Below are 22,316 nucleotides of genomic sequence, written 5' to 3' on the forward strand. Positions count from 1 at the left end.
ATTTTAATCAGCTTCTAGGTATGATTGAGATAATTTAAATAGACTTAATTAAAGTCTAATAAAATTATCCTATTAATTTAATATATATATTTTAAATGTTTAAATTAAAATTTTAATTTTTAATTAATATATTTTATTAAAAGTAAATATTATAAAGAATAATGATTATTTATAATATTATCTATAAAACTAGTAAAAAAAATTCAACCGCTTAGACACCACCTAGGTGGCCGAAGCGGTAGGCGGTCATTGACTGCCACCGCCTACCGTCATTTACAATACTGATTGTAAGAGGTTGTTTTCGTGACTCAAGTTCATGATCATTAAGTCATACGGCAACAACTCTACCAGTTCACTAACCTGAGCAAGAGAAAGCAAATATTTTATTTGTAACTAAGACGATCTAACAACATTACCAATAATTAGAGAACAATAAGTCTTTGTTTTTTTTTTCTAGTTTATAAAAAGGCTCTTAAACCATTATATAAAATATTATTCAATTTTAATAAATTTCTTATAATTTTACTTTTATTGTGGGATAGTTATCTTCCTGCACTCATCAAAGTAGTTCATCTCTATCCTCACCAATACATTTGTCAAAAAATATAGTTATATCGTTGGCCCTAAATATCATAAACTCCTTATATCCTAAGAGTTATATGGAAGTGACATATAAATTTGGTTACCACATACTTCAAGGATTTATTGATCTTCTATTTGTTAAGTTCTTTCATGAACTTAACAAACCAAATCAAGGTTTTTGGGAAGACCAAATCAAGGTTTTAAGACGACCAAATCAAGGTTTTCGCTACTTAAAATAATAGTAGCGAGAAAAATTATGAATATAATTAGCATATATACATCACAAGTAGGATTAGATAAAAAACCAAATCAAGGTTTTGGGACGACCTAGATGAAATATTACAAAACATTTCATTAAATAAAATGATTTTAATAGGAGGTGATTTAAATGGGCATGTCAGAGTGAAAAATGAGGAATATGAGATGGTACATAGAGTTATGAGCTTGGAACTAGAAATGAAGAAGGGAAAACTATATTAGATTTTGTAATAACATATGACCTTATATTAGCTAATATATTTTTTTAGAAAAGAGAGGAACACATGGTCACGTTCAAAAGTTGAAATAATAAATCGTAAATTGACTTTCTTATTGTTAGGAAGAGAGATAGAAAGGTTTTTAAAGATTGCAAGGTCATCCTTGGAAAAAGCTTAATTATCCAGCATAGATTAGTAGTGTTTGATATACGCCTCAAATATAGTATCAATAGAAAGAAAATACATACGACTTCTAAACATTAGGTGAAATATATGATAACTTTAATACGACATAGGATAAGATGATATAAAGTTGAAAATAGTAGCTAAGAGTGTACTCGGTTAGTCAAAAGGACATGCACCACTAAGTAAGGAATCTTCGTGGTGGAATGAGAAAGTATAAGAGAAAGTTAAAGAAAAATGAAAAACTTATAAGGAATTATATATTTGTAAGAACGAGGAAAACTTAAGAAAATATATAATAGCTAAGAAAGAGGTTAATAATGTAGTGAATGAAGCAAAGAATGAAACTTTTAAACATTATATCAAAAATTAGATACAAAAGAAGGGGAAAGAGACATTTATAAAATAGCTAAAGTGAGAGAAAGGAGGACATCTTATCCAAATAAAATGTATTAAAATTGAATGCAATAGGTACTAGTAAATGATGGAGAAATAAAAGAGCGGTGGAAGAAGTATTTTTATCAACTTTTTAATAGAGGCTTAGGTAACCAACTTAACTTAGGTAATTTAAGACTTTAAGTAGCTCGAATGGGTATAGAAATTTAAATTTTTATAGTAAAATTCAAACTTCAAAAGTAGAACAAGTTTTAAATAAGATGCACAATGGAAAAGCCGTTGGACCAGATGATATTCTTATAGAGTTATGGAAGTGCCTAGGAAAACAAGGTATTAAATGACTTACAAAATTATTTAACATGATATTGAAAATGAAAAATGCCTAATCAATGGAGGATAAGTACTCTAATTCCCTTATATAAGAATAGACGTATAAAATTGTGCAAAGTATAGGAGTATTAAACTAATGAGTCATACCATGAAACCTTAGGAAAGAGTAATAAAAAAAAATTAAGGAAGATCGCGGTGATAGAAAATCAATTTGGGTCATGCTTGGAAGGTCGACAATAGAAGCTTACATCTTCCTAGACAACTAATTGAAAAATATCGGGAGCAAAGATAAGATCTACATATGGTATTCATTAACTTAGAAAAAGCTTATGATAGAGTTCCAAGAGAAATTATACGGAGAATTCGAGAAAAGAGAGATATTAGCATAACATATATTGAACTAAAGATATGTATAAAGATGTAACGGTGCGGAGTAACTGAAACATTTCCAATAAAAATAGGGTTACATCAAGGATCAACTCTAAGTCCTTATCTTTTTATACTAATTATGGATGAACTTACTGTACGCATTCAAGACATAGTACCGTGGTGCATGTTGTTTGCAGATGATATTGTTTTGGTAGATGAAACGCGTGAAGGAGTAAATGCTAAGCTAGAATCTTGACAGAGAACACTAGAAGAGAAATGTTTTAGGCTCAGTAGAATAAAGATAGAATATATAGAATTTAAGTTTAGCAATATTAGATATAATGAGATAATTGTTAAGATAAAAGATAACGAGTTGCTTGGAACTAAGAGCTTTAAATATTTACGATCATTTTTGCAAAACGATGGATGTCTTACATAAAATACAAACATGATAGTTGAAATGGAGGAGAGCGTCAGATGTTTTATGTGATCGTAAAATACCTTTAAATTTTAAAGGAAACTTCTATAAAACCGCAGTTAGACTTGTTATATTATATGAGGGAAAACTCTGAGAAACACGTTTAAGAGGTACATGCATGTACTTAAACGTCTAATAAATGCTCTAGTTAGATGGTGTGAAACTATGATAAACATGCACGTCAAATGAGGAAGACAAAAAAAACTTGGTTAGCAACAATAAAATAAGATAAAATTTATTTAAGAATAAATGATGATATAGTAGGGGATAGAGTCTAATGGCATAAAAGGATCCATATAAAGCCGATCCCACCTAGTGAGATAAGACTTGATTGTTGTTGTGGTATTAATCTTATATTAATAATTGCTATATTATTTTTATATTGGGTTATTTAATTATTTGCTATATAATGATATATAATAGATTTGTCTTAAGATTTAGAACATCTGTAGATATGTGAATAATTTTATTACTTTCTCATTTTTTAAATTTTCTTTGTCCATTATGATTTCATTGATTCTATCAATTCGATGCAACTGATATTTAGATTCTTTAAGTATGCAGTCCTAATCCTGATCTCAAAATCAATTTTCATTACTATGCCTGAAGCATTCAAGCAGCAGCGATAGTGGGGCATGAGGCACACGTGATTATTAGAATCAACTACAATGGGTGTTGAAAACATATTTCAATTTCTAGTTCAATCAACACAACAGAATTATATAATTCTTTAGTGGATATTTTGTGAATTCTCTTGCCCCATCAATGAGCATCACACCATGAGTGATTTTCCTGAATTTCCCACTGAAGAGTATGATTATTAACTGCAAATACAACATCAAACATTAGATTGCCTCGTAACTAAATCCCAAGCCCAGACTGATATCATAATCCCTTCTCTTGTGAGATTGCCAGCAGAGTTATATAAGTCTGTTTGAGTCATGTTAAAAGGACCACATTACATATCACATATATTCAGTCCAAGCTACAGCTTATGGTTTATATGACCAAGGGGTGAGTTAGGGCCAAAGAGTTCAATATGCAATTTGTGCAAGTCATTATTTGAGTTGCTTATGTAGCTGAGTCCTTAGATAAGTCCAAATCAAATTGATCAAATTTATTAAAAAAAAATATGGGTTGTTTAAACTAGTCTAAACCTAATATAATTGAGAAATAATGAGAAAAGAGTGAGGGTGTCTACCAGGAGGGCATTAAGATGTGTATAATTATAAATTTTGTTAGATAATCTCTCCTATAAGTTTCTTAGGTTAAACTCTTGTGAAGCTTTTTGTATAAACAATTTATATATTGGTTAATTGTTAAGCTCACATATTTCTAAGCATTAAACATTTTGTCATCTAATGCGGTTTAGTATTCTCTTCTATAGATCACTAGGTTGAGTATTCTCTTTTATAGATCTCTTATAAGTCTCTTAGTTCTAAATTTTTTCTTTTATATGCATTGCTTATCTTAATTATTCAGAGTTGTGAACTTTTGTTAATATCATGTGTTTTATTATTGATGTCATATGTGCCCACATACTGCATATGTGGTTGACTGATTATTATCTCTATACACTTTTTAAAACCTTGACATGGACATGCAATTAAATAAAATAAATTAATTTTTACTCTGAACAACACACTAACTGATCGATATAATTGTTTTCTAAATGTTGATGTCTACGAGTGTTAATATTGATTTTAGTATATTTGTTATATTTCTAAGTTTTTGATATAATTGCTTCATTTCTAATTGTTGATGCATAAAATTATTACAAATTTTGACATCGGCTAATATTTGTTACATTTTCTAAAAGTTGATGAATATTATTATCATGTTCTTGAAGGTATATAGCAATTGACTCTTTATAAATTTATTGTTTATTGAAAGTGAGGCAAACTAAATTAAAGAACCAGAATGTGAAAAAGAAATTAAAAGCAGTAGACAGTCTACCAAGCAATGGCAACATTTAAGTTGTTTACTAAATGGTTTCCAGATGACATTTGTAGCTATCCCCTCAATCATAGTTTGTAGAATTGTGGTCACATGCAGAATTGATCAGAATTGGATCGGTCGGGATCAGATTGTAGAATCATACAATCTTACCAAAAACCCTTGAAATTTTATGATACATGATTAATAATCAGAAAAAAAAATTTAAAAAACTCATTTACATATAAATAGATTAATAATTTTACATATATATATATATGCAACTGTCGACACTCAACATCTCAAATTACATTATTACTTGTATAAATTTAAATTAATTCTCGCATAGTCTGTGTTGTTAAAGGCGCGCCTGAGGCGCGCCCGGGGCGCTAGGCACACAAGGCGCTGGGAAGAACGCCTCTTCCCACGCGAGGCGGGCGCTGTTCGCCAGGCGCGCGCCTTGTGCGCCTTTGCACCTCAACGAAGGCGCGATCGAGGCGCGATCAAGGCGCCGTGATCGATCGTGAACAAATATGGATTTTAAACAAAAAAAAACATTCCAAATCAATGTTGTTTGGAATTAGGGCACGGGAAATAGGAGAAGAAAACGTAGGAAGGGAGGAAGAGAACGCAGGAAGGGAGGAAGAAACCTGAACCCTTTTTCATCCGTCGTCGCCATCGCTGAGGAAGAAACCCAAGTATGTTTTCCTTCTTTTTTCCTGTTTTTTCTGTTCTTCACTTCGTCTTCTTCGTCTCTTCTTCTTCTTTTTCGTCTGTTATCATCTTCTTCATCTCTTCGTTTCTTTTTCTTCTTCGTTTCTGTATCTTCTTTTCTTCTGCAATTCTGTGTCTTCTTTTCTTTGCTGTGCTGCTGTCCAGTTCGTGTTCTGCTTTACTGTGCTACTGTCCAGTTCGTGTTCTGTTGTGCTGCTGTCCGATTTTGTTTTGTTTTGGTTTCCTATTTTTTTGATTTTTGCAGGTTGTGTTTTTGCTTCCTACTGCTATCCGGTTTTGGATTTTTTGGTATTGTTTTTCCACTTCTATTAGTTCGTATTGGTGCTGCTGTCCAATATTTAATTTTTTTACTGTTTTTTCATTTTTGTTTGTCTTGTTTTGCTTTTTGTTTTTTACTATTTTGCTATTGCTGGTACAGACTGTACAATACTTTTTTATTGCTGGTACCATATTGATTTTATTTTATTTTTAATTTATCAGACTATTTTTTTGTTCAATTATCATGGAAGGTAGTAGTGATACTCCAACATATATATCAAAAGATCCGGGATGGAATTATTTTCAAAGAGTTAATCTAGACAATAAAAATGATTTAATTTGTAACTTTTGTCAAAAAGTTACAAAAGGGGGTATCTATCGTGCAAAACAACATCTTGTTGGGGGGGTTTCGAAATACTACGACTTGCAAAAAATATCCGTCTCATGTACGTGAAGAAATTAAAAATTTTATGTAGAAAAAGACGGAGAAAAGTAATCTGTCTAAACTTGCGATATTGGACTTTGAGGATGTAGACCCTTTTGATGATGATATTGATATGGATGATATTGGAGCTAAAGTTGTGCCGCCTATAAGTACAAGTACAAGTTCTAGATCAATGAATATGCAAAAAAAGGCCCAGACAAATAGGTCCAATGGATACGTATTTTGCTCCTAATGTACAAAAAAAAATGTTGAAAACAGAAAGGGTAAAGAAAGACAAACTACGATAAATGAGGCATATAAGAAAGAATTGAGGGAAAAAGCTTGTATGGCTATAACTGAGTAGATGTATGATGCGACAATTCCTTTTAATGCCATTAACTATTCAAGCTTCAAAAGAATGTTGGACTTTGTTGGCCAATATGGTATAGGTCTAAAAGGACCTAGTTATCATGAGGTGCAGGTTCCTTTTCTAAAAAAAGGCTGTTGATAATGTGACAAATGATTACATTAAGTCATGTGAAACACAATAAGCCAAGTATGGTTGTAGTTTGATGGCAGATGGGTGGACATACAAAAGGCAGAGAACATTAATTAATTTTTTAGTGAATTCTCCTAAAGGTTCAGTTTTCATCGAATCGGTTGATGCTTCTGATTATGCAAAGACTGGAGAGAAAATATTTCAATTGCTTGATCGATTTGTGGAGCGTGTAGGAGAAGTAAATGTTGCTCAAGTTGTTACGGATAGTGCAAGTAACAATGTGCTTGCTGGTAAGAATCTATATAATTCTTTCTCATCAAATTATCAATATGTTTTTTCTTATATATGTTAAACTTATTTATTTGTCTAACTTCTTTTGTAGGAAAATTATTAGAAGCAAAAAGACCACACTTGTATTGGACTCCTTGTGCTGCTCACTGCGTCGACTTGATCTTAGAAGATGTTGGGAAATTGCCTGATTTTAAAGCAACATTGAAGAAGGCAATGAGTGTGAATGCTTACATTTATGTTCGCCCCAGCATGGTAAATATGTTGAGGCAATTCACAAGACAAAAAGAGCTTTGTCGGGCAGGTGTCACAAGATTTGCTACTGCTTTTCTCACACTTGAAAGAATGCACCTACAAAAGCAAAATTTAAGAAAAATGTTCATTTCAAAGGATTGGACAGAGAGTAAATGGGCAAAAGAAGCATCGGGGAAGAAGGTAGCTAAAATCATCATGACACTTAGATTTTGGAGCAGTATTGTGCATATTTTAAAGATATATGGCCCTTTAGGCCGTGTTCTAAGACTGGTTGATGGCGAAAGAAAACCTGCAATGGGCTATATTTATGAGGCTATGGATAGGGCAAAAGAAACAATTATGAAGGCCTTTAAGGAGAAAGAAGAGAAATACAAAGAAGTGTTTGAGATCATTGATGCGAGATGGAATGTCAACTTCATCGACCTCTGATACTGCAGGACATTATTTGAATCCGGAATATTTTTATTCATACACAGATTCAAATATCTGTGGAGAAGTGGTGAATGATTTGTTTGAAACTATGGAGAGATTGGTTTCAAGCATTGCCGAGCAAGATAAAATCACTACCTAGCTCTCTATATATTGAAAAGCAGAAGCGCTATTTGGGAGGAATGTGGCAATTAGACATAGAAGAGTATTATCTCCAGCAGAATGGTGGGAATGCTATGGAGCAAATACCCCATAATTGCAAAAGTTTGCTATTAAAGTACTTAGCCTCACTTGCAGTGCTTCTGGTTGTGAGCGCAATTGGAGTGTATTTGAGCAGGTATGTAATAAATATAAATGTTTAATACTATTAGTATGCTACTTTTATAAGTAGAAAATATTCTTTGCTATTTTATTATACTTATTATGATTTTTGACATTTTATAGATTCACAACAAAAAAAGGAATAGGCTAGCTCAACACCTTAAATGATTTGGTATTTGTGAAATATAATCGTGCCTTAAAACTTCGGTATGATACACGTGATAAGATTAACCCCATCTCTTTGACAGATATTGATGATAGTAATGAATGGTTGATGGGTAGAATGGATGGAGAAAGTGATAATGAAGAAGATGAGTTGATTTTTGAAGGTGATGACTTAACATGGGATGTTGTTGCTAGGGCTAGTGGAGCTGAAGAGCTTGAATATTGTACTAGAGGAAAAAATATTGCATCCATGACCTCTAGTTCACATGCTAGGCCTAAACAAGTTGAGAAGGGAAATACATCTTCCTCTATGAGACACTCATCTCTAAGACTTAGAGATGAAGAAGAAGAAGAAGAAGAAGAAATTGAATTTGAAGAAGATGAAGAAGAAGAAGAAGAATACAATGAGGATGATCTTGAGCTTGAGATTAATTTAACTTATTACGCTTGTTTTGATGAACTTTGTTAGTTTAAATTAGAAAGTTGAAACTTGAAAGTTTGAAACTTTTATTAATTTTATTATAGTGTTGCTTTGCTTGTCATATTTGATATTGATGTGTGTGGAATATTAATAGTGTGTCAATAGTTTAATAGTCATCAACCTTATGTTCAAGAGACGCGCGCCTCGGGCGCACCTCGCGCCTCGGGCTCTAGTAGCCCCTTTGCGCCTCGGTGTGCCTCGCGCCTGTAACAACATAGCGCATAGTAGTATTTAATAATATTTATATTTTCATTTCATAAAATGAAAGATTATAAAATTTCTATTAACATAATAATAATAATAATAATAATAATAATAATAAACAACTTCAAGAATGTTGCCTTGGTTTACAAGATGATCCAATTTAAAGGTCAACAAAACACCTATCGTAAATGAAGCTATTGAATTCTTTGATTTGAACACGAATATCGAAAATAATCTTTTAAAGGCCCGCTGGTTCCACAGAATACTAGACAATAAACATTCAAAAACTCATCATTTTAAGAAAAAAATGACAGAATATTATTGATAAAAACTAACTCAAAAATAATTAAATAGATATTTAAATAATTTCAAAACCCTAACCTTAACTTTGCAAAAGACGAAAAAAGATAATAAAAAAGACAAAATCTTCCAGGCATCCGAAAAGGATTTAAATGATATTTTTTAATCTAAAATTTGGCGGTTAAGGGTAAACCTTTAAACTAACTATAGATATTTGAACGAGCTTCGATTTGATATATTACGGGTCATGTGGTTCAATCCGAATCAAAAGTTATGATCTCTCAAAGTTTCCATTGTTCATGCTCCGAACCTGTTACTATCCTACCGATTTGGTTCGGATCCTACTACAAAAGTCGATTCTGCATGATTCAGGATCGATTTGTGCTTCCGGATCGTACGATCCAGGATCATGCGATCCTATGATCCATGATTGCGATTTTACAAACTATGCCCTCAATTACAATTCGACAACATTTTATACCAAGTACACTGACTTATAAAGTCCTTCTGGGCAGCACATCAAATTTTGCAATGTACTGCATGAGTGTAGTGCTAAGTTAGTAAGTTGCATGCACAGTTGCTTGTACATGGATCCTTGTAGCGCTGAGTTCTGTGGATTTGAAGCTTTGAACCTTTTTACTGGTGCGCTTAGCATGTGTATGTAGATGTGTGCACTCAGCATGCGTATGCAAATGCATTTACGTGGATATGTATTTTTATGGTCAGCATGCATATATGTATATATTTTTGACTATGAATATGTATTCAATTTGAATATGTATATTTATGATCCATAACTTTATGCTACGGTTGTGATACCTTAGGTCCACAAGAATCATAATAAACATCATTGACATGATGCAATCTCTTAAAGGTTCGTTTAATCTACTAGAGATGTGTAGTCTAGGCTGATTGCTACTTCAACATCTTTTAGTGCATTGGGAACTAATTTAAGCTCTCATTCTGGAAATAGATCAGTGTACTTTTCCTCCCACTTGTGCCACTTATGAGATGCGTTGGCTGAATCTTGTGTGATAATCATGTGCCTCTTAAATTGTATAGAAACATTCATAAGATTGGCAGGTCTTGCTCTATTTGTAAATCAAAGCTGTTGAGCAATTAGAAGACAACCAAAAAAAGTTAATATAGCAAAGATGAGAAGCTTAAGATGAATGTGTGGAAATACTAAAAATATTTTAAAAAGTTGAAGCAATTTAGTGTAGCTTCAACATATAATAAAAAGGAAGAAAAGAGCTATGTTAAGACTTAAGATGATATCTATGTGCTCAAAAATGCCAAATTGATTCTTTAGTTTGGCAAATCAATTAGAGTTGAAGGTGCGATGGAGGGAGATCATAGATCACTCTAGCTAATAAATAAAGAGTGATTTAAGAATTGAATATTAGTAGTGATGTAGTCTTATGTTGAGTTCAATGGAGAAAAAAACTCCATCTAACTTGTAGTTTACCCAAATAATTGGGACTAATACAGCTGACATGGTATAATCGTGGGACATGTTGGTTATGATGTTCCTGCTCGCTTGACAAGGATAAATTTGAAATTGGTATAAGCTTGGCATGTAGTGCTAGTAGGCATCGACCCGTATGGTGACTCACCTCCTTCCACACACCTAGAACTACCCTTTGTTGCCGTCGTTGGTGTTGCTTCTGCCATGATGTGTTGATCGTCGCTTAGGCCCGGCGGGCGAAAGCGTTGCCCGCGACGGGCCCGAAGCGTTGCCCATGGCGGCCAGGCTGGCGTCGCCCCACGGCGACAGCACGGATAGTCGCCTAGGTTCGAATCGTCGCTAACGATGGGCTCAAAGGCATCAAATGGGCACTGAGAACGAGCTTAGACTTGTCGCCCGCACCCGATGACACGTCCTCCCATGTTGCGCTGTCTCGATGACACGTTCGAACTCACCGCATGGTCCTGGCGACGTGTCAGACTCATCGCTTGACCGAAACAGGGTACATGGGCAAGTTGAAAGTTAGGGTTTAATTAAATAACTTTAGGTTAATAATTTTAATCAGCTTCTAGGTATGATTGAGATAATTTAAATAGACTTAATTAAAGTCTAATAAAATTATCCTATTAATTTAATATATATATTTTAAATGTTTAAATTAAAATTTTAATTTTTAATTAATATATTTTATTAAAAGTAAATATTATAAAGAATAATGATTATTTATAATATTATCTATAAAACTAGTAAAAAAAATTCAACCGCTTAGACACCACCTAGGTGGCCGAAGCGGTAGGCGGTCATTGACTGCCACCGCCTACCGTCATTTACAATACTGATTGTAAGAGGTTGTTTTCGTGACTCAAGTTCATGATCATTAAGTCATACGGCAACAACTCTACCAGTTCACTAACCTGAGCAAGAGAAAGCAAATATTTTATTTGTAACTAAGACGATCTAACAACATTACCAATAATTAGAGAACAATAAGTCTTTGTTTTTTTTTTCTAGTTTATAAAAAGGCTCTTAAACCATTATATAAAATATTATTCAATTTTAATAAATTTCTTATAATTTTACTTTTATTGTGGGATAGTTATCTTCCTGCACTCATCAAAGTAGTTCATCTCTATCCTCACCAATACATTTGTCAAAAAATATAGTTATATCGTTGGCCCTAAATATCATAAACTCCTTATATCCTAAGAGTTATATGGAAGTGACATATAAATTTGGTTACCACATACTTCAAGGATTTATTGATCTTCTATTTGTTAAGTTCTTTCATGAACTTAACAAACCAAATCAAGGTTTTTGGGAAGACCAAATCAAGGTTTTAAGACGACCAAATCAAGGTTTTCGCTACTTAAAATAATAGTAGCGAGAAAAATTATGAATATAATTAGCATATATACATCACAAGTAGGATTAGATAAAAAACCAAATCAAGGTTTTGGGACGACCTAGATGAAATATTACAAAACATTTCATTAAATAAAATGATTTTAATAGGAGGTGATTTAAATGGGCATGTCAGAGTGAAAAATGAGGAATATGAGATGGTACATAGAGTTATGAGCTTGGAACTAGAAATGAAGAAGGGAAAACTATATTAGATTTTGTAATAACATATGACCTTATATTAGCTAATATATTTTTTTAGAAAAGAGAGGAACACATGGTCACGTTCAAAAGTTGAAATAATAAATCGTAAATTGACTTTCTTATTGTTAGGAAGAGAGATAGAAAGGTTTTTAAAGATTGCAAGGTCATCCTTGGAAAAAGCTTAATTATCCAGCATAGATTAGTAGTGTTTGATATACGCCTCAAATATAGTATCAATAGAAAGAAAATACATACGACTTCTAAACATTAGGTGAAATATATGATAACTTTAATACGACATAGGATAAGATGATATAAAGTTGAAAATAGTAGCTAAGAGTGTACTCGGTTAGTCAAAAGGACATGCACCACTAAGTAAGGAATCTTCGTGGTGGAATGAGAAAGTATAAGAGAAAGTTAAAGAAAAATGAAAAACTTATAAGGAATTATATATTTGTAAGAACGAGGAAAACTTAAGAAAATATATAATAGCTAAGAAAGAGGTTAATAATGTAGTGAATGAAGCAAAGAATGAAACTTTTAAACATTATATCAAAAATTAGATACAAAAGAAGGGGAAAGAGACATTTATAAAATAGCTAAAGTGAGAGAAAGGAGGACATCTTATCCAAATAAAATGTATTAAAATTGAATGCAATAGGTACTAGTAAATGATGGAGAAATAAAAGAGCGGTGGAAGAAGTATTTTTATCAACTTTTTAATAGAGGCTTAGGTAACCAACTTAACTTAGGTAATTTAAGACTTTAAGTAGCTCGAATGGGTATAGAAATTTAAATTTTTATAGTAAAATTCAAACTTCAAAAGTAGAACAAGTTTTAAATAAGATGCACAATGGAAAAGCCGTTGGACCAGATGATATTCTTATAGAGTTATGGAAGTGCCTAGGAAAACAAGGTATTAAATGACTTACAAAATTATTTAACATGATATTGAAAATGAAAAATGCCTAATCAATGGAGGATAAGTACTCTAATTCCCTTATATAAGAATAGACGTATAAAATTGTGCAAAGTATAGGAGTATTAAACTAATGAGTCATACCATGAAACCTTAGGAAAGAGTAATAAAAAAAAATTAAGGAAGATCGCGGTGATAGAAAATCAATTTGGGTCATGCTTGGAAGGTCGACAATAGAAGCTTACATCTTCCTAGACAACTAATTGAAAAATATCGGGAGCAAAGATAAGATCTACATATGGTATTCATTAACTTAGAAAAAGCTTATGATAGAGTTCCAAGAGAAATTATACGGAGAATTCGAGAAAAGAGAGATATTAGCATAACATATATTGAACTAAAGATATGTATAAAGATGTAACGGTGCGGAGTAACTGAAACATTTCCAATAAAAATAGGGTTACATCAAGGATCAACTCTAAGTCCTTATCTTTTTATACTAATTATGGATGAACTTACTGTACGCATTCAAGACATAGTACCGTGGTGCATGTTGTTTGCAGATGATATTGTTTTGGTAGATGAAACGCGTGAAGGAGTAAATGCTAAGCTAGAATCTTGACAGAGAACACTAGAAGAGAAATGTTTTAGGCTCAGTAGAATAAAGATAGAATATATAGAATTTAAGTTTAGCAATATTAGATATAATGAGATAATTGTTAAGATAAAAGATAACGAGTTGCTTGGAACTAAGAGCTTTAAATATTTACGATCATTTTTGCAAAACGATGGATGTCTTACATAAAATACAAACATGATAGTTGAAATGGAGGAGAGCGTCAGATGTTTTATGTGATCGTAAAATACCTTTAAATTTTAAAGGAAACTTCTATAAAACCGCAGTTAGACTTGTTATATTATATGAGGGAAAACTCTGAGAAACACGTTTAAGAGGTACATGCATGTACTTAAACGTCTAATAAATGCTCTAGTTAGATGGTGTGAAACTATGATAAACATGCACGTCAAATGAGGAAGACAAAAAAAACTTGGTTAGCAACAATAAAATAAGATAAAATTTATTTAAGAATAAATGATGATATAGTAGGGGATAGAGTCTAATGGCATAAAAGGATCCATATAAAGCCGATCCCACCTAGTGAGATAAGACTTGATTGTTGTTGTGGTATTAATCTTATATTAATAATTGCTATATTATTTTTATATTGGGTTATTTAATTATTTGCTATATAATGATATATAATAGATTTGTCTTAAGATTTAGAACATCTGTAGATATGTGAATAATTTTATTACTTTCTCATTTTTTAAATTTTCTTTGTCCATTATGATTTCATTGATTCTATCAATTCGATGCAACTGATATTTAGATTCTTTAAGTATGCAGTCCTAATCCTGATCTCAAAATCAATTTTCATTACTATGCCTGAAGCATTCAAGCAGCAGCGATAGTGGGGCATGAGGCACACGTGATTATTAGAATCAACTACAATGGGTGTTGAAAACATATTTCAATTTCTAGTTCAATCAACACAACAGAATTATATAATTCTTTAGTGGATATTTTGTGAATTCTCTTGCCCCATCAATGAGCATCACACCATGAGTGATTTTCCTGAATTTCCCACTGAAGAGTATGATTATTAACTGCAAATACAACATCAAACATTAGATTGCCTCGTAACTAAATCCCAAGCCCAGACTGATATCATAATCCCTTCTCTTGTGAGATTGCCAGCAGAGTTATATAAGTCTGTTTGAGTCATGTTAAAAGGACCACATTACATATCACATATATTCAGTCCAAGCTACAGCTTATGGTTTATATGACCAAGGGGTGAGTTAGGGCCAAAGAGTTCAATATGCAATTTGTGCAAGTCATTATTTGAGTTGCTTATGTAGCTGAGTCCTTAGATAAGTCCAAATCAAATTGATCAAATTTATTAAAAAAAAATATGGGTTGTTTAAACTAGTCTAAACCTAATATAATTGAGAAATAATGAGAAAAGAGTGAGGGTGTCTACCAGGAGGGCATTAAGATGTGTATAATTATAAATTTTGTTAGATAATCTCTCCTATAAGTTTCTTAGGTTAAACTCTTGTGAAGCTTTTTGTATAAACAATTTATATATTGGTTAATTGTTAAGCTCACATATTTCTAAGCATTAAACATTTTGTCATCTAATGCGGTTTAGTATTCTCTTCTATAGATCACTAGGTTGAGTATTCTCTTTTATAGATCTCTTATAAGTCTCTTAGTTCTAAATTTTTTCTTTTATATGCATTGCTTATCTTAATTATTCAGAGTTGTGAACTTTTGTTAATATCATGTGTTTTATTATTGATGTCATATGTGCCCACATACTGCATATGTGGTTGACTGATTATTATCTCTATACACTTTTTAAAACCTTGACATGGACATGCAATTAAATAAAATAAATTAATTTTTACTCTGAACAACACACTAACTGATCGATATAATTGTTTTCTAAATGTTGATGTCTACGAGTGTTAATATTGATTTTAGTATATTTGTTATATTTCTAAGTTTTTGATATAATTGCTTCATTTCTAATTGTTGATGCATAAAATTATTACAAATTTTGACATCGGCTAATATTTGTTACATTTTCTAAAAGTTGATGAATATTATTATCATGTTCTTGAAGGTATATAGCAATTGACTCTTTATAAATTTATTGTTTATTGAAAGTGAGGCAAACTAAATTAAAGAACCAGAATGTGAAAAAGAAATTAAAAGCAGTAGACAGTCTACCAAGCAATGGCAACATTTAAGTTGTTTACTAAATGGTTTCCAGATGACATTTGTAGCTATCCCCTCAATCATAGTTTGTAGAATTGTGGTCACATGCAGAATTGATCAGAATTGGATCGGTCGGGATCAGATTGTAGAATCATACAATCTTACCAAAAACCCTTGAAATTTTATGATACATGATTAATAATCAGAAAAAAAAATTTAAAAAACTCATTTACATATAAATAGATTAATAATTTTACATATATATATATATGCAACTGTCGACACTCAACATCTCAAATTACATTATTACTTGTATAAATTTAAATTAATTCTCGCATAGTCTGTGTTGTTAAAGGCGCGCCTGAGGCGCGCCCGGGGCGCTAGGCACACAAGGCGCTGGGAAGAACGCCTCTTCCCACGCGAGGCGGGCGCTGTTCGCCAGGCGCGCGCCTTGTGCGCCTTTGCACCTCAACGAAGGCGCGATCGAGGCGCGATCAAGGCGCCGTGATCGATCGTGAACAAATATGGATTTTAAACAAAAAAAAACATTCCAAATCAATGTTGTTTGGAATTAGGGCACGGGAAATAGGAGAAGAAAACGTAGGAAGGGAGGAAGAGAACGCAGGAAGGGAGGAAGAAACCTGAACCCTTTTTCATCCGTCGTCGCCATCGCTGAGGAAGAAACCCAAGTATGTTTTCCTTCTTTTTTCCTGTTTTTTCTGTTCTTCACTTCGTCTTCTTCGTCTCTTCTTCTTCTTTTTCGTCTGTTATCATCTTCTTCATCTCTTCGTTTCTTTTTCTTCTTCGTTTCTGTATCTTCTTTTCTTCTGCAATTCTGTGTCTTCTTTTCTTTGCTGTGCTGCTGTCCAGTTCGTGTTCTGCTTTACTGTGCTACTGTCCAGTTCGTGTTCTGTTGTGCTGCTGTCCGATTTTGTTTTGTTTTGGTTTCCTATTTTTTTGATTTTTGCAGGTTGTGTTTTTGCTTCCTACTGCTATCCGGTTTTGGATTTTTTGGTATTGTTTTTCCACTTCTATTAGTTCGTATTGGTGCTGCTGTCCAATATTTAATTTTTTTACTGTTTTTTCATTTTTGTTTGTCTTGTTTTGCTTTTTGTTTTTTACTATTTTGCTATTGCTGGTACAGACTGTACAATACTTTTTTATTGCTGGTACCATATTGATTTTATTTTATTTTTAATTTATCAGACTATTTTTTTGTTCAATTATCATGGAAGGTAGTAGTGATACTCCAACATATATATCAAAAGATCCGGGATGGAATTATTTTCAAAGAGTTAATCTAGACAATAAAAATGATTTAATTTGTAACTTTTGTCAAAAAGTTACAAAAGGGGGTATCTATCGTGCAAAACAACATCTTGTTGGGGGGGTTTCGAAATACTACGACTTGCAAAAAATATCCGTCTCATGTACGTGAAGAAATTAAAAATTTTATGTAGAAAAAGACGGAGAAAAGTAATCTGTCTAAACTTGCGATATTGGACTTTGAGGATGTAGACCCTTTTGATGATGATATTGATATGGATGATATTGGAGCTAAAGTTGTGCCGCCTATAAGTACAAGTACAAGTTCTAGATCAATGAATATGCAAAAAAAGGCCCAGACAAATAGGTCCAATGGATACGTATTTTGCTCCTAATGTACAAAAAAAAATGTTGAAAACAGAAAGGGTAAAGAAAGACAAACTACGATAAATGAGGCATATAAGAAAGAATTGAGGGAAAAAGCTTGTATGGCTATAACTGAGTAGATGTATGATGCGACAATTCCTTTTAATGCCATTAACTATTCAAGCTTCAAAAGAATGTTGGACTTTGTTGGCCAATATGGTATAGGTCTAAAAGGACCTAGTTATCATGAGGTGCAGGTTCCTTTTCTAAAAAAAGGCTGTTGATAATGTGACAAATGATTACATTAAGTCATGTGAAACACAATAAGCCAAGTATGGTTGTAGTTTGATGGCAGATGGGTGGACATACAAAAGGCAGAGAACATTAATTAATTTTTTAGTGAATTCTCCTAAAGGTTCAGTTTTCATCGAATCGGTTGATGCTTCTGATTATGCAAAGACTGGAGAGAAAATATTTCAATTGCTTGATCGATTTGTGGAGCGTGTAGGAGAAGTAAATGTTGCTCAAGTTGTTACGGATAGTGCAAGTAACAATGTGCTTGCTGGTAAGAATCTATATAATTCTTTCTCATCAAATTATCAATATGTTTTTTCTTATATATGTTAAACTTATTTATTTGTCTAACTTCTTTTGTAGGAAAATTATTAGAAGCAAAAAGACCACACTTGTATTGGACTCCTTGTGCTGCTCACTGCGTCGACTTGATCTTAGAAGATGTTGGGAAATTGCCTGATTTTAAAGCAACATTGAAGAAGGCAATGAGTGTGAATGCTTACATTTATGTTCGCCCCAGCATGGTAAATATGTTGAGGCAATTCACAAGACAAAAAGAGCTTTGTCGGGCAGGTGTCACAAGATTTGCTACTGCTTTTCTCACACTTGAAAGAATGCACCTACAAAAGCAAAATTTAAGAAAAATGTTCATTTCAAAGGATTGGACAGAGAGTAAATGGGCAAAAGAAGCATCGGGGAAGAAGGTAGCTAAAATCATCATGACACTTAGATTTTGGAGCAGTATTGTGCATATTTTAAAGATATATGGCCCTTTAGGCCGTGTTCTAAGACTGGTTGATGGCGAAAGAAAACCTGCAATGGGCTATATTTATGAGGCTATGGATAGGGCAAAAGAAACAATTATGAAGGCCTTTAAGGAGAAAGAAGAGAAATACAAAGAAGTGTTTGAGATCATTGATGCGAGATGGGAATGTCAACTTCATCGGCCTCTGCATACTGCAGGACATTATTTGAATCCAGAATATTTTTATTCATACACAGATTCAAATATCTGTGGAGAAGTGGTGAATGATTTGTTTGAAACTATGGAGAGATTGGTTTCAAGCATTGCCGAGCAAGATAAAATCACTACCTAGCTCTCTATATATTGAAAAGCAGAAGCGCTATTTGGGAGGAATGTGGCAATTAGACATAGAAGAGTATTATCTCCAGCAGAATGGTGGGAATGCTATGGAGCAAATACCCCATAATTGCAAAAGTTTGCTATTAAAGTACTTAGCCTCACTTGCAGTGCTTCTGGTTGTGAGCGCAATTGGAGTGTATTTGAGCAGGTATGTAATAAATATAAATGTTTAATACTATTAGTATGCTACTTTTATAAGTAGAAAATATTCTTTGCTATTTTATTATACTTATTATGATTTTTGACATTTTATAGATTCACAACAAAAAAAGGAATAGGCTAGCTCAACACCTTAAATGATTTGGTATTTGTGAAATATAATCGTGCCTTAAAACTTCGGTATGATACACGTGATAAGATTAACCCCATCTCTTTGACAGATATTGATGATAGTAATGAATGGTTGATGGGTAGAATGGATGGAGAAAGTGATAATGAAGAAGATGAGTTGATTTTTGAAGGTGATGACTTAACATGGGATGTTGTTGCTAGGGCTAGTGGAGCTGAAGAGCTTGAATATTGTACTAGAGGAAAAAATATTGCATCCATGACCTCTAGTTCACATGCTAGGCCTAAACAAGTTGAGAAGGGAAATACATCTTCCTCTATGAGACACTCATCTCTAAGACTTAGAGATGAAGAAGAAGAAGAAGAAGAAGAAATTGAATTTGAAGAAGATGAAGATAAAGAAGAAGAAGAATACAATGAGGATGATCTTGAGCTTGATGATTAATTTAACTTATCATGCTTGTTTTGATGAACTTTGTTAGTTTAAATTAGAAAGTTGAACTTGAAAGTTTGAAACTTTTATTAATTTTATTATAGTGTTGCTTTGCTTGTCATATTTGATATTGATGTGTGTGGAATATTAATAGTGTGTCAATAGTTTAATAGTCATCAACCTTATGTTCAAGAGACGCGCGCCTCGGGCGCACCTCGCGCCTCGGGCTCTAGTAGCCCCTTTGCGCCTCGGTGTGCCTCGCGCCTGTAACAACATAGCGCATAGTAGTATTTAATAATATTTATATTTTCATTTCATAAAATGAAAGATTATAAAATTTCTATTAACATAATAATAATAATAATAATAATAATAATAATAAACAACTTCAAGAATGTTGCCTTGGTTTACAAGATGATCCAATTTAAAGGTCAACAAAACACCTATCGTAAATGAAGCTATTGAATTCTTTGATTTGAACACGAATATCGAAAATAATCTTTTAAAGGCCCGCTGGTTCCACAGAATACTAGACAATAAACATTCAAAAACTCATCATTTTAAGAAAAAAATGACAGAATATTATTGATAAAAACTAACTCAAAAATAATTAAATAGATATTTAAATAATTTCAAAACCCTAACCTTAACTTTGCAAAAGACGAAAAAAGATAATAAAAAAGACAAAATCTTCCAGGCATCCGAAAAGGATTTAAATGATATTTTTTAATCTAAAATTTGGCGGTTAAGGGTAAACCTTTAAACTAACTATAGATATTTGAACGAGCTTCGATTTGATATATTACGGGTCATGTGGTTCAATCCGAATCAAAAGTTATGATCTCTCAAAGTTTCCATTGTTCATGCTCCGAACCTGTTACTATCCTACCGATTTGGTTCGGATCCTACTACAAAAGTCGATTCTGCATGATTCAGGATCGATTTGTGCTTCCGGATCGTACGATCCAGGATCATGCGATCCTATGATCCATGATTGCGATTTTACAAACTATGCCCTCAATTACAATTCGACAACATTTTATACCAAGTACACTGACTTATAAAGTCCTTCTGGGCAGCACATCAAATTTTGCAATGTACTGCATGAGTGTAGTGCTAAGTTAGTAAGTTGCATGCACAGTTGCTTGTACATGGATCCTTGTAGCGCTGAGTTCTGTGGATTTGAAGCTTTGAACCTTTTTACTGGTGCGCTTAGCATGTGTATGTAGATGTGTGCACTCAGCATGCGTATGCAAATGCATTTACGTGGATATGTATTTTTATGGTCAGCATGCATATATGTATATATTTTTGACTATGAATATGTATTCAATTTGAATATGTATATTTATGATCCATAACTTTATGCTACGGTTGTGATACCTTAGGTCCACAAGAATCATAATAAACATCATTGACATGATGCAATCTCTTAAAGGTTCGTTTAATCTACTAGAGATGTGTAGTCTAGGCTGATTGCTACTTCAACATCTTTTAGTGCATTGGGAACTAATTTAAGCTCTCATTCTGGAAATAGATCAGTGTACTTTTCCTCCCACTTGTGCCACTTATGAGATGCGTTGGCTGAATCTTGTGTGATAATCATGTGCCTCTTAAATTGTATAGAAACATTCATAAGATTGGCAGGTCTTGCTCTATTTGTAAATCAAAGCTGTTGAGCAATTAGAAGACAACCAAAAAAAGTTAATATAGCAAAGATGAGAAGCTTAAGATGAATGTGTGGAAATACTAAAAATATTTTAAAAAGTTGAAGCAATTTAGTGTAGCTTCAACATATAATAAAAAGGAAGAAAAGAGCTATGTTAAGACTTAAGATGATATCTATGTGCTCAAAAATGCCAAATTGATTCTTTAGTTTGGCAAATCAATTAGAGTTGAAGGTGCGATGGAGGGAGATCATAGATCACTCTAGCTAATAAATAAAGAGTGATTTAAGAATTGAATATTAGTAGTGATGTAGTCTTATGTTGAGTTCAATGGAGAAAAAAACTCCATCTAACTTGTAGTTTACCCAAATAATTGGGACTAATACAGCTGACATGGTATAATCGTGGGACATGTTGGTTATGATGTTCCTGCTCGCTTGACAAGGATAAATTTGAAATTGGTATAAGCTTGGCATTGAAGGTGGAGTCGTATTATTTAGTATTTGAAGTGGGACCCGTTTTGAAGATTTAATTCCTAAGTCATTGTGCCTACACAATGATCTTTCATAAAGAAATATCCTTTAGCAGGGGAGTGACAGTTTTCAAGGGATTGTTTTGGTTTTACAACATTCCAGGGTTGATTATAAAGTATCTTTAACTATTCGGTGAATAGAACCTATATGAAAGTATTGTTCATGATATATGATATTATCCTTTATTATTTGAAGAAACTATGTTGAATAGTGTACTGCATATTTAATTTTAGATACTAGCATCAAACTTTGGCATGGAAAAAGTGGGAAGGAGCTGGGAGTTGTTGATACAAACCAGCTTAAAAACAACATGGCTGCATTATCACAAAATGGACGGTTTCTAGCTGCTGCAGCTTTTACTGCTGATGTGAAGGTTTGTTTCTCTTTCATTCGAAATAGTTGAGCTAATATATACATGGAAGTTTCTATAAACTAAT

The 22,316-nt window shown here is 32.8% G+C and overlaps 2 protein-coding genes across 2 annotated transcripts in view; both read left to right on the forward strand.

Annotated features, from left to right (window-relative positions):
• The window catches only part of LOC122043469 (transducin beta-like protein 2), a 57,813-nt gene that overhangs the window by 16,916 nt on the left and 18,581 nt on the right, over nt 1-22,316 (forward strand). Inside the window, exon 6 of the mRNA XM_042604091.1 lies at nt 22,113-22,252. Within this exon, the coding sequence (XP_042460025.1) occupies nt 22,113-22,252 (140 nt within the window). The remainder of the gene's footprint in view (nt 1-22,112; nt 22,253-22,316) is intronic.
• Nucleotides 13,326-19,103, forward strand: LOC121985386. Its single transcript, XM_042538815.1, has 2 exons — nt 13,326-18,085; nt 18,178-19,103. The coding sequence occupies exons 1-2, from the start codon at nt 17,869-17,871 to the stop codon at nt 18,909-18,911; spliced, it is 951 nt and encodes a 316-aa protein (XP_042394749.1). The 5' UTR covers nt 13,326-17,868; the 3' UTR covers nt 18,912-19,103.

This window comes from Zingiber officinale, chromosome 1B (genome assembly GCF_018446385.1).
Source record: "Zingiber officinale cultivar Zhangliang chromosome 1B, Zo_v1.1, whole genome shotgun sequence".
Taxonomy (NCBI): Eukaryota; Viridiplantae; Streptophyta; class Magnoliopsida; order Zingiberales; family Zingiberaceae; genus Zingiber; species Zingiber officinale.